Source organism: Podarcis liolepis (genome assembly GCF_965112155.1).
Source record: "Podarcis liolepis genome assembly, chromosome: 3".
NCBI lineage: Eukaryota > Metazoa > Chordata > Lepidosauria > Squamata > Lacertidae > Podarcis > Podarcis liolepis.
The window spans coordinates 96,305,865-96,319,827 of NC_139557.1; the positions used below are offsets into that span (position 1 = coordinate 96,305,865).

The following is a 13,963-nucleotide window of genomic DNA, read 5'->3' on the forward strand; positions in this document are numbered from 1 at the left end:
AATGTGCATTTTGTCTTGCTCTAGCAGCAGTTTTAACAAAAAACAACAACCCCAAAACAAACCATTTTCTCTCTCATTACACTACCTTGGGTGAATTTGCACTTTACACTTTTTGAAGGAAATATTTCCCCGCCCCCACCCTCATGTCGAATTATTATACCCTCAGCTCATTTTGGTTCCCGTAACAAAAATACAATTTCAAGCTTTCTGTATGAGACCATGACAAAGTGATTTTATAGCTAGTACTGAAAGTGACTAAACTTGACAACAATTGTATTTTATGACAACCTCTGCTTTCATGTCCCCAGCCTACTTTCCTATCATCATTTTTATTCCCTTTTGGTTTTCTCTTCTCTCTCTCCTCCTCCCCTTTCCAAATGCGAGAAATTCCATATCTCTGCATTGGGTGGAAACAAATCCCTTTACCAGGAGTGCATTTTAATGGAGAGCATGCTTCACTTAAGTCACCAGAACCTTAACTGTATAATATTCAATTTCTTACCAACCCAGAAGCAAAGCTTTTCCTTGAGAGCCATGTTCATAAGGGTAGTGGAAGAATTAGTATTACAGAACTAAATCAGATTAAAGTGGGGGGAGAGAATATGAATTAGATTTGTTAACAGATGGTGTGCATTGGAAATTAAAGGTGCTTTGCAAATGGAAGCGACAGCAGCTTGCCTCTTTTTCTCTTGGTCTTTCTCTTTCATGCACTTGATAGACGGGTATAAATCACAACAATCCCGTCTTGACAGCCAATTTTGAGAATTTGATCTGGTTAAAGACATGGCTTTCCCGCTCCACTCACTGAAACCGACTTCTATTTTATTTTTATACAGCACCTTGTCATATTTAGGAAAGCAGGATCACCTGTCTCCCTTTAATGAAATTTTCTTTAATTACAGTTATAGCTCTTTAGTGTTAATTACTTTTCCATTCAGGCTGAATTCTTAGCCAGTCTCATAGGAGTTTGTTTTTCCCCCACACTGACGCATATGCTACCATTTTCCTAAAGATGCTTTTCATTGTTAGAAGTTGTTGTCAGATCCATTCTAATTAGTTCTTAATTATCTGAATCATTATTGTGTAAGGAGAAAGAATTGCAAATGACTGCTAAAGTTAGTGTCGCTTTTTTTTGTTTTAGTTTTACAAAGAAGCCTTTAAAAGTAGCACTCAGTGCTCTTGCCAGATCTGCGAAGAGCTTAATAAATTGCCAAAATTATTGCAGAGCTATTTGTAATGTCTTTGATCCCAGATCTTTCTTTCTTCAGAGATCAGAATGTAATTCCAGACAATCTATTTGTTTATGTAAATGGATCTCTCCCATCACTCCCCTGGAAAGTAGATTTCAAATTCAGCCCTCTGGTGTGCTTAATAATATAATTCACTTATTGCATTTAATATGGCAAGTTTGCATTTGGCTGGAGTGGGCTGCATAATCTTGGTGAATGGCAGACTTCTCCGAAGCTAGGGGAACAAAAATGAAACAGAGTATTTGGGGAGGGGGGAGACAGAGAGAGAAATCCTCTTTCAAGAAGTGAAGACAAGATCCTTAGAGCTGGCAACTAACAGTTGGTGGAAATAAAGCTTCCTACTGGCAGTCAAATCAAATGTAGTAACAACTCACCGACTCCCTGCTGCTAGCTGACAGCATGGTGTAACACACTGGGACAAACATTCACTTAAACGTTGATTGCAGGAAAACTGTCATTTCACAACTTGCCAAGTGCTATTCTTCCTCCTTTTTCTCTTTTGAGAATGAGGACATGGGGCAAAGGGATTGGGGGAAGAAATTGGGATCAGCTGGAGGGAGACACGTATTTTTTTCCTGCCTAAACTTTTTCTTCAATAGATAGCACAGTTATTTGTTGTTGGTTTAAACTGCTTTTTATATTGAGATTAAAAAGTTAGTTTTCTGTGTCGTCTGCAAAAAGGCTTTGTGAGATAAACACACCTGTTTGTGTGAAGACATTTATTCACACCCAGCTTATAGTTCTAAGAGACACAGCAGAAATCATTAAGTCAGATCACTGATAAAATCAACTTGAGTAGAATAATTTCAATGAATATATTGTAGCAATCATTTTTAAAAAGATGGACTCTTGAGTCTGTTTAGAGATTCTTGGCTATATTTTCTCCTTTCTTTTATTGCTTCTTTCTTATTCCTTTTGAAAATGACAGACAAACAGTAGGCACTTATGATCCATAGCACCAGATTTGTGACTGGCACAAGTAACTGCTTTTGATGTTGTAATCACTTCAATATAATCCTTATTTGAAAAGCCTGTTACGTCCTGGAACAAATCTTCCGTTATTTTTGTAGTATCTTTATTTTGTTTTCTGGACTGAATGCAGTGCTGACTTTCTTTCTACTATTTCAGTCAGCTTTAAGAAGAACACATACCTCAGAATATAGTTTTTGATTATAATATTCCTTAAAAATTGTGCTTTCTCCAGGTGTGTGGGAGAGAGGGGCGGGATGGGGAGTTGCTAAGTGAAACAGTGTGCCTGGGGAGAGATGGGAGACAGACCAAGGTTGGTTGAAAACGGGCCAAAGCTTTCTTGCTTACAGCTTCCATGAATTTGCTGTGAAGCCATTTGGCCCTGCAATGCTTCTGACAGCTGAGTGGCCCCAGGAAGAGACTAACCCTGCTGGACAAACAAGGGAGGAAAAGAGGCATAAGGCATTATATGCCATGGCCTGCTCATGCTTCCTATAGGCACCGATTTTGGGCTGTGTCTGGCATCCATTGTAGACTGGCCGATGTGTCCAAATCTCAATATCCTTTAAGTGGTGATTTCTTTTGTTCCCCACTCGCCTCCAGCAAAACTCTATGGTCCCTGGCTAATGCACAGGTTGTGATGCCACGAACATTACATAACAGCCAGACCAGATATTGGAAGTAAAGATCAGGTGGCAAAACGATCTGCTGAACCTCTGCCAAGACCAGACCCCCTTTTTTAATGAAGCAGAATAGTACCCATTTCAGTCTGCCCTGATAGTCCCCCCCCCCCACAGTCAAGCAACATGAAGCTTGTGGAGGGGAAGGTGTCCTAAGGTGATATAGCCACCTGTCAAGTTCCATGGGAACTTGAGGCTTGCAGGGAAAGCTAACAGTGCCTGGTCAAGTGGGGAGTAGCTAGAAAAGGACCTTGGACAGCTCCAATGATCCGTGCTGAAGCCACTCCAAGAAGTGTTGTCTCTCTAGGAAGCTAGAGCTGACTGAGGATTTGTGTATGTGGGCCAGACCTAAAGTGTGTTAGGATCCACCTCTTTGGATGGTTGACTCGCTAAAGAACCCTTCCCTTATCTGTAGCCTTTTGACTGGCAATGCAGGGGGCTCCTATGAATCAAAGGAAGGTGGCAGGACTGTGTTCTGCTGCTGGGATGGATCTGAATAAAGTACTGTTGGTTTTCTCCCCCCCCCCCCGAAAAAAAATCTTGTCCTTATCCAGGGTTTGTCGTTATCCAAGAGACTAGGAATGAGTCTCTTGCTGAGCATTGTGGACCACACACCCCACCATTTTCTCCCCAACACTTTATCCAGAGGGCTATTTTTATAATGCCGTACACAATCAAAATGTTATGGAAGGATTGGAACACTCTTTGGTACCTGAATGCCTTGGAAAGTTGAACTGCTTTATTCAAAAAGGTGCAGGATTGACTCTTACAAATATGAAATCTTTTTCCTAGCTGCGAACTGGGCTATGTTTTCCTGTCATATTTTAGCATGTAATCGGATGTGAGTGACTCATGCCTTGACTAAAAAATTCAATGTGAAATATTGAAATGGAAATAGGAAAAATAGAATTTCACAGCTATTATATTTCTAAGCTACGGTTTAACTATAATTTTAGGAACTATGATTCTACATGTCCACTATTTTTACTTTAGTTTCACTTTATGGCATATTGTAATTGAGGCACGAATCTTAAACAGATTCAGGAGTGACTAGGTTTGCGCCTCCCACCAATAACTCTTAATATGTTGTGTTCTTTTGAGCATGGGCTAGTTTTATACTCATTTTTATGTCTCATTTTTATATAGATCCCCAGTCTGCTTCCTATGTATAAGCTGTATTGCAGGGGTAAGCAGAGTGTTTTTTTTTTATTCAGAGCTGCTGTGGAAATATTTAGCCTCCAATTTTTAAAAATGTAACTCCTTGTTTGGGGAAGCTGCAATTTTGCTTGATATTAAAAGCTTCTGTCCTGAATATGACAGGGTTTCTCAAAATCTAAAAGACCAAGAATAATGACTGAAAAGTAGAAGTCATGAAACCTACAAAAAATATTATGGGTTTTTTTTTTTAAAAAATGAGTGACATTGTTGGTGTCACAGCACTGGGTTGGTTTTTTCTAAAGAGGACTTTAAAAACAAGGGCATGGGGAAAATTAAATTCCTTTCATGGCAAGGGATGTGCGTATGTTTTCATATATGTATGTGTGTGCGTGCAAAAATGCAAATACACTTACAAGTTATCACTCCTTAAAACAAAAAATCGTTTTGGACACTGGCAGGTTTTAAAGTTAACTGTCATCCACTTCTGGTCATCAATTGTCAACATTCATTTTGAGAGCCTGAACACCAAATTGTCTGAATACAAATGTACATCCCTGTGTTGAGCCATACTTCTTTTTGAAAGACTTGATACTTGTAGAAATTAGTTATTTGGGTTTTTTTCTCAAAAAGCTTAAGAGAATGTTTCTTAGTAGTACATGAAATTGTTACAACTGAATTCTCTCTGTGTGTATGTATTTAAATAAAAAAACCCCACACATACACACACACATGTGAAAATTTATACTACAAATTTAGTTTTTTCAAATACTGTATATTTTCTTTACCTTTGAATTTTTTTAAAAAAACAATAACACGTGTCATATCTACATGTGTAGGACATACTGAAAAGTGACTTAATTTTAATGTCTCTCTCTCACATACCTGTCAAGGGCATAAGGCCATGTAATCTTGTTTTGTTTCGTTTTGGGTGGTAGAAGAACATTTACCTTCCACTGCCTGCCAGTGCTGCTAATGTTGACCCCACAAGCAAAAATCTAGCAGCATGTCATGGCCTTTAAAGATCCATCAGCTTTGTCTACTGCAGAAACAGTGCATGTCTAAAGACACATTTAATTAAAGCTGCATTAGTGCATATATACAGACTTGTTAAAACACTTAGTTTGTCTCAATAATATTGATTAAATAGCAGTAGTTTGTTTAATCCAAGTGTATTTTTTCAATTATTACATTACTTAAAAGTCATCAGGGTAATGGTGATTACTAGTGAAATATCATGTTAGTTATAGAGTAATGCCATAAGAATTGATTTGGACTTGGCAGGAAAGAAAGGCACATACATTCTCTCTGTCATATAATGCCAGAGCCCGATTTAGATGATTAGGACAAGAGGTTTCTGTGTAGCCTTAATTCATATAAAATGTGTGTGTTTTATAGACTTACAGGTTGCTCTCTACTACCTAAATAGCCATTATATCAATGAACACCTCAGCCAGTTAATTATGCAAAACATCCTGTATATAATTACATGGTATTATTATGCATTTAATAGTTTTATTGATTTGCCACTTGCCTACATATAGTATTTAGAACTATAAACAAGGGGTGCTTACTTTGAATTGGAATAGACCCAAGGAAATTAACGCAAGATAAATTATGCTGGTTTGCATTTACTGCTTCTGATTTAATCCTCGTGTGTTGTAATATAGTCCTCGTTTGCAGAATCATGTGATGTCACCAGGACCATTTCATTTCTTTTCCCATTTTTGAGAGATTGATTCGTCAATGCTTTTTTAAGATGGTCCTTGTGTGCACACTATTACCTTGGGTTTTTTTATTTATTTGGGGAGCAATTTGCTTGGAAGTGCTCCCACATTAAGTTAGTGCACTATATTTAATAGAAGAAGAGGAAGGAGAGAACAGGGTCAAGAGGATAGGTTTTCAAACATTTTCTTCACTGTGTGTCCTTTTTCTGTGACACATCCCCCCCCCCCTTGCCAGTTATCTGCAGCATGGCTATTACTGTGAAGGGATATCTCCTTCTTTACCACTTCTTCCTTCACCGCAGTTGGTGACAAGGGATGTTGTAGGCTCTCCCCCCAAGAACAAAAGCAACATAAATTTTCAAGACGATGGAAGTAAATTTTACAGACAAAATAAGAAAAAAAGCCTATTTTTAGTTGCAAATTGCTTCTTATTAATCTCTGTGCAGATGTTATTTAAAGTAATGAAATACGCTTTTGACTGTCATTTATATAGGCCAGAATTACTTCTGATTATTTTACTATTAATGGTCTCTTCCATTAGGTTAACCAGGCACACCTCAAGATATTTCTTATTAAAAGGGAAAAATATCCTTTTCTATTCCTTTTCCAACTAAGCCAGTGCACCTTAATGCAATGATGATATGTTAGACGCAGCAGTTGTCAAAGCATCGTATTACAGTGATGCCATAATGACACCCTGTCTCTGTAAAGTAGTCATGTTTTCTCAAATCACACGTTGCACCGTTGATTTCTGACATGACACTTCATTCAGTCGCTTTCCTTTTCTTCGGCGTTGCCATTCTCTGACAATAGCAGCTGGTGCCCATTTTCCTGCTAAGTGATTCACATTTTGCCACTTTGCTAGAGTGCAATTAGCTGAGGCAGAAAAAAGTGCTCATTGTAAAATAGCTCAGCTGAGATTGTAACTCAACTCAGTAACGAGAGCTTGTGCGAGAGAGTCTTGAGGTGACTTGGGTGTCGGAGAAGGGGGAGCAATGTGTTTGGGTTTCCATCCACACAAATATTTATTCTCATTTAAAGTCAGAAAAAGAATATACAAATGATTTCTGGTTTTTGCTGGCTTTGCTAAAGCACTGATTGTGCTTGTAGGGTCGTAAAATCTTTTGAAATGGAGGCCACAGGTATATGTGAGGAAACTAATGGTCTTGTTATTAAAGACCAGATTTCAAAAGAAAAGGAACCGGATTCGAGTTCTGCCTTCCTTGTCAAAGTTTAAATTGGAAGCTCACTAGAAACAGATACCTGGTTTGAGAGGAAGAGGTTTATTTGATTATGAAACACTATAAAACGCTGATATCCACATGCACACCATTCCAAGCCTGCTTAGCTGATTTGTTGCTGCTTTGGGGCTGCAGGGGGTCGGGAGGAGAGGAAGGGGAAGTCCTGTTGCATGAGTGGAAGTATGTTCTGCTCCTGAAAACACACAACTGAGTATCACCCACTATGTATATCAGGAGGAGGAAACCTATGGGCCTCCAGATGTTGTTGGACTACAACTCCATAATTCTTGATGCTGGCAGTGCTGACTGCGGCTGATGGGAGATGGAATTCAATATCTGGACGGCCACATCCCTAATATATATTGATCATGCTATAGAAATAAAAATAATTGTATTGTTTTGTAATTTACGCCCAATCCTAAAAACACCATCCTAGAAGTTGGATTCATTTTAATTGAATATCGTCTCCATGTAAGATTCTAGAGAGAGTAGTCCTTTGAAAATGGAAACATTTTGTCCAGGATTATTGCAAAACTTTGACCCAAATAGCTATAGCACTATAGCTAAAACTCTGGTCCATTTTCATTGTACTTTCCTGGAAATAGGGTTGCGCTGTTTTTTTTACTAGCCAAATCCTAAATATGTTTTATGGAATTAAGTGATTTTAGTGGAACTTACTGCCACATAATGAGGTCAGAATAAAGCTGTGAGCCAGCATGCTTAATATTCCTAGTATTCCATAAGAACCTGGCTGAAAAAAGGGATTATGCATCTGCTGAGCTCTGTCCTCTTGCATGTGTGTTTAATTAATTTCAAAATTGACTTGCTCAATGGGTTTCTTGGCCCTAGCCTTATAGTGACCAGTGGCCATTCATCATAGCTATCAAAGTGAAAAACTAAAATCTTTAGCAGCTTTTATTAAGAAAATTTAGAAATGTGCTGTGGCATGCAATATTAGTATTTTGTTTGTTGTAGGGATTTAAGTAGGGGAGGTTGCTAACTGTCTTGGTATGCAGTTGGAGGCTGTGAACTCCCATTACACAGATAAAAGATCTACTTTACTTCAAATTAACCCTACCCCACATCCCAGTCTATGGGGCTGTGACCAGACACTTTTCTGTAATAAAAAGGGATAGGCATTTTTTTAAAAAAAGAATCTCAAGTATAGAAAGGCATCCCTATAAATTTACGCATATATGAAAATTACTCACCTGTATTTCTTGACAGAGAAAAGAGATGTATTCTCCAGGTTGTTTGCTTAACGTACCTTCTCTCAGAAAAAAACAAACAAACATGCATATATATGACACTTCACAAGCTGCTTTTTCATGCATTTGCCCTACAAATGTCCACCATCCTTTCTGCAAGATGGGCTCAGCCCTTAGGTACACCTGAAGAACAATTGGAGTTACCAGCCAATTGAATAAAAACAATAATAAAGAGGAAAATAACCCTACCATGGCTTTAAAATAAATATTGTACACTTAAATATGACACATGTAATTTCTCATTGTAAACGTTAACTACATTTAGATTTTTATTAATCTGCTGTGACCTAAAAAAAAAAAATCTGTATTAACAGCACAATGTGGAATTGGACTTTGAATGCAGATAAAGCCATCATCTTGAGAATAGCTCTTTCTGACAAAAAGGTGTTCTTTTGAAATAAAGTCCTATTCACTACATTCCTCTTAGAGTTAATGTGAATTTTAGTGCCTCTAATTTAAGATTGAAGTGAGGTCTAGAATAAAAATCACCGGCTGACAATTGAATTATAGACAGTTGTGAATATTTCAGGCTTGCATAAAAGAGCTTCAGAAAATCATGCACACAGAGAAAGAGGGAATTAAGGTTGAACTAGTTTTTTGGAATATGGTAATTGTGGCACCAGTACGTCTTCAGTGTAATGAGCTAAGTAGTAATTAGGAAGCAACTGTTTTCCTTTAGAGGTCTTTTAAAAAAATTAAAATCTGCCCAGCAATAGTGGACTCAAGTGATGAGTGCTAACTCTATTGTAGCAAAGTTGAAACCTAATTGGGCAACCCTTCCCAATATATGGCAAACGAGGACTGAGCTCACTCAGTGACCATAGCAGGTAGAAAGGAAAAATGGAAAACATCGGGGTGGGAGTGGATTGCCCTACATGGAAGTAGTAGGTGCCAAAATTTTCTCTTTAAAAATGAAAAAACTCCACCAATTGATAAAAATAAATTACATTAAATTATCAAAAGGTAAAGAAAATTTGAGTGAAATTGTCACAGGTGAACTGCATTGTTTTGTTGCTGTGCTTAATTTGTTTTTAAGATGGTCAAGGGATATTTGTGACCGAGTGCCTCATTACATTCACAAATAATCTTTGGCACTCTCTGCCATGCAGCCTTCCCAGGTGCCCAATCTTCCTGAAAACTTCATCATCTTCTTGACTTCCCTTTCCAGCAAGCATGGGAAGGTAGGGAGACTGCTTGCTATGTCTCTGAGAAGTGTTGCTCTCTGTTTTTAAAGAGTGAAGACTTTTAGGTTTTTAAAGAAATCAGTGTGGAAATATTTTTTAAAAGGTAAAAGAAAGGAGTTCTCTTCAAAAAACAAAGTCAGCAAATGTATTCCTCTGAGGTGCTGGGTAGCCAGCCTCCCTGGCTTCCTATGAGTCATTTGATGCCCGGCGGAAGACATCATGAGGTAACTCCTTCCATGGGCTTTTTCAGATCAGAAAGTGCAGGCAGCTGGGGAAGCTGCATGGAGAAATGTTTAATGGAAAGAAAAATACATACACCACAATTGGCCACCTCACAACAATAAGGTAAGCTCAACACTGCACTCACTGAAATATGTGTGTACGCCCTGCAAAAGAGGCAGAAAAATGGAAGCTTTATCTGCAGGGAAAAACAGCTTTCAGGAAATTGGAATACAAGCTTTGGCACAGTGGTAGCTGGAACCTTGAACAGAAGCACCCATGTTCAACATTGCAACATTTTGTTCCACTTAGTTATTCCAGACATAGATTCCCCTTCCTCCCTGTGTTCTTCCTTATAATAATTAACAATGACAACAAAAAATATCCTTAGTTGCACCATCTACCTTGTTTTGAGTCATGTTTGGTCCTATTCTCCTGGGAACTAAGCCAAGTTTTCATCCATTGACATAATTTGTGTTCCTTTTTCCTTTCTGTGCAGTGGTAGTTGTTGATTTTGAACCTGCCTGCACCTGCAACCATAATCATGGTCAGATAAAACTTAAGTTAGTACAGGTTACAAATGCTCCAGCTTACAAACACTTTGGGTTACAAACTCCGCTAACCCGGAAATAGTACCTCAGGTTGAGAACTTTGCCCGAGGATGAGAATGGAAATAATGGGAGGCCCCGTTAGCAAAAGCGCACCTCAGGTTAAGAATGGTTTCGGGTTCAGAACAGACCTCCGGAACAAATTAAGTTTGTAACCCGAGGTACCACTGTACTAAGAAATCACAACTTCAAAGATACTGGGAGTTCGTAGTCTTAATAATCACCAGGTCCCATGTTGATGACATCTTGTTCTTTCTAAGATGATGGCTAATATTTTGGTTCTGACATCATGGGCATGGGAAAAGAGAACAGGTACCAGTATATTTTTGGGAAGTTAATCAGTGTGCAATTTACTGGAGTTGCAAAACCACACTTGTAAATTAAAGGTAATTCTGCAAGCTGTACTTCAATAACTTTTTGGGAAATCACAACAGAGAGGAGTTATAGTAAGAAGGGGGAAGCACCATCTGTGACATTGTATGGGTGGTGCCAGAATGAGCTGCAACTTGATCAAATACTTCATTGAAACGATAGTTAAAGAGAACAGCAACTTTCTGGCAAACTCTCACTGTGGACTAATCCCCAAGTACTGCATGGCTAAGAAATAACTACAGTCTGCAGCAGTTATAACCCTGATATCTTATTTCATTGGATCATCATCATATTGATATGCCACCCATCTGAGTGGGTTGCCCCAGCCTCTCTGTGCATGTCCCAACAAAATATTAAAAACACAATAAAACATCAGCCATTAAAAACTTCCCTGTACAGGACTGCCTTCAGGTGTCTTCTAAAAGTCATATAGTTATTTATCTGTTTGTTATTGGTAGATTGTGATTAAATTTTCAAACAATTCTCTCACAGTTAAATAAAATATATGTTGGGATATGGGGCTGGTGCCGTGGGGGGAAAGGGCGTGTTTTACTACCTGTATAACTTCTCATTTCAGTCACAGATCATAATGTATGTGAGAGCTATCCAGTAATTATAAGGTAAAAAGTTGAGCAGTGGTATAAGTACTCTAAATTAAAAGGAATTCATATAGTTGTCGTAAGTCAGTACTGGTCCACTTTCTTTCAAATGTGGACTTGAGAAAAGTGCTTAGCCAGGAGTGGAAGGTGAGAGTCAAGAGAGCTATTTATTAATTATGACATCCATTAACAATTGAAAATACAAGGCAGCAGATGCAGAAGAAAAGACAGGGTCCCCTCCTGGTTGTTGTTGTTGTTGTTGTTTTAAAAAAAGCTTTCTGTCTTATAGGGTACTATAATTATTTTACTTATCTTTATCATTGTAATAGTAATAGTCACTCAGATATTTGTCTAATGGCTTTTAGATCTTCAAGGCAAACTTTTCTTTTGACTAGTAACAGAATTCTCAATATTTACATTGTCAGCTGTGATTTATTTTGCCCAAGTTCTTTTAGTTGTCAATCCACTTGGGGGCAGAGGGTGGGAAGTCTGTCTACTATAAGTGCTCCAGTTTCAAACTACAAGGGCATGTAAAGAAATATTGTCAGTGGCTGCCACTCACCTCTGGAACTACCTTCTCCCAGAGAATCTCCATCAAAGTTTAAGCCTTTATGTGTTCTAGAGTTCTTGCTTCTGGTGGCAAAGGGTCAAACTGATGCTAAACTTGTAGTTCCATGAACCTTTTTTAAAAAATGCAAATAGCAGCTGCAGGTTTCTTTGGGCAAGAGTGGCACCACAACATATGGGTATTGGAAATTTGCCTCTTCACCCTTGCTATGGTTCCAGCAAGAATTACTCTACTCCCAAAAGCTTCTATTGGCAATGAGAGGAAAGCTCCCATTGGCACCAGTGGATGCTTTTCAGTGCCAGTAGTAGCTTGGAGCTTGTCAAAGCTGCTGCAGCAGGGCCTCCAGCTGTTTTGGGACTACAACTCCCATCATCCCTAGCTAACAGGACCAGTGGTCAGGGATGATGGGAAATGTAGTCCCAAAACAGCCGGAGGGCCAGGTTTGGCCATCACTGACATATGTAGTTTGACTCTAAGAGTTACATAGATAGAGATTATGGAATTTTTAAAAGTATTCTATAACTTAAAATGCATATATTTGTATTATGCTTATATTTTCTTAAAATAGCTAACTGTTCTAAGCACCAGAAAGAGTGAGACAGATATTACGATAAACTTACTCCAAATCTCAGTGGGCTTATGTTGAATAAAGTCCTTTTGAGAATTGTGACTTCCTTCCCTTGCAAAGAGTAATTAGAGTTTTGATACTAACAGAAGTTATTTGCCCCCCAAAATTCCAGCTTTGGTCGCTGCCTACTCCAACCATCTATTTTGGTTGCATTGATCTCAGTTGTCCTGCTTGTTAAAAAATCAAATAGATAGACTCTAAGTTTACCCATGCTTGTGTTTTATAAACAGGTTAAAAGTACATGTGCATCCAAAACTTATTCCTGTTTGGGGATCAAATGCAGTATATATGTAATTTTAATATGATGATCTAACTATGTAACATTTTACATTTTCTGTGGATTTAAGATGCATTCTTATTTTATTTAAGCTGCATTTTTAAATTGATCTGTGTGGATGTTCATTTTCTAAATGTGGGTTTGTCTTACTAGTCAGTCTCTGTTTATGCTTGCCCTGTCCACACCCTGAGTCCTCTGGCAGGTGGCATCTCTTTTCATTGAGTTTTAGTCTGAAGACATTAATAATCAGCATGGGACATTGCTGCTGTTTCTTACCTTCTCTAAACCACAAGAACAAGGGAGAACTGCTCAAGTGTGAGAGGGGATTTGAGCTTCTAATCCAACAACATGGATGAGCAAACTATGCCTATGAGTAACCAATTGGAACTTTTTTTAAAAATAGAAATAAAATGCCAGTTTATTAGGAAAAATCACAAGCAATATTTAACTTCTTACTTGTGTTTTGAAATGTTTGAGCAAAGCAACATGAGACTTGGGACAGAGCATACTCGTCCCAGCCTCAGCTGTGCCTTGGGAAAAGATTTCAGGGCTGCTTCCATGGAGGACAAATTAAGCATAACCCTTGACTCTATTGAAACTAGCAAAAGTTTGTGATGAAAATAACAGTGGAAGACTGCTGGCTAAATGAGAGGACAGAACCAAAGCACTGCCAGCTAAAAACAGTCACAGTTCTGTTCCCTTCCCAAATTCAACTGAATACTCTTAAGTAGAAGAAAACTCTTCTGACCAAATCTCAGTATCTTCATTCATGATCATAAAAAGGCCTCGCTGTGATATCACAATATGTAAATGTGCATGAGTTAATTGATTAGCATTTAACATATTGAAATCAAAAAGTTAATCAGATAAAACCTTTTTAAGTTTGGTAACTACTCAGGAAATATTATGAAGTCTGTTGTCCCTTGTTTCTAGGGACTCTTTCATACTTAATAGCTCTTAGATTTAGGCATCAAATTGGTACAGTAGTAAGGGAGCGATGGCTACACTCAAGCTTCTTCTTAATGGGTCAAATGGCATTTAGTGAATTCCTGGAAGAATTTCAAAGAGTCTACTTAACATGCTAATTGTCATCGCATCTTTGTCTCTTCAGTTGCAGACCACATAGTATTACATTGTAATTTTGCTGCATACCATACTTACAAAAAGTGAGTGATTTTTACTCCTTTGACAGGGAGACAATCCACAAGTTCAAATGTC

At 38.2% G+C, this 13,963-nt stretch overlaps 1 protein-coding gene and 1 long non-coding RNA gene across 34 annotated transcripts in view; one reads left to right on the top strand and one right to left on the bottom strand.

Annotated features, from left to right (window-relative positions):
• Nucleotides 1–13,963, top strand: part of ESRRG (estrogen related receptor gamma) — a 476,442-nt gene that overhangs the window by 313,392 nt on the left and 149,087 nt on the right. For 6 of the 33 annotated variants that reach the window (XM_083494545.1, XM_083494549.1, XM_083494550.1 and 3 more), the window contains one exon: nt 9,725–9,819. The exons of the other annotated variants lie outside the window; for them this stretch is intronic. In XM_083494545.1, the coding sequence (XP_083350671.1) occupies nt 9,764–9,819 (56 nt within the window). In that variant the 5' untranslated portion in view covers nt 9,725–9,763. The remainder of the gene's footprint in view (nt 1–9,724; nt 9,820–13,963) is intronic. 33 annotated transcript variants of the gene reach the window in all.
• Nucleotides 1–13,963, bottom strand: part of LOC310702914 — a 172,364-nt gene that overhangs the window by 109,678 nt on the left and 48,723 nt on the right. The gene's annotated exons all lie outside the window — the stretch shown is intronic.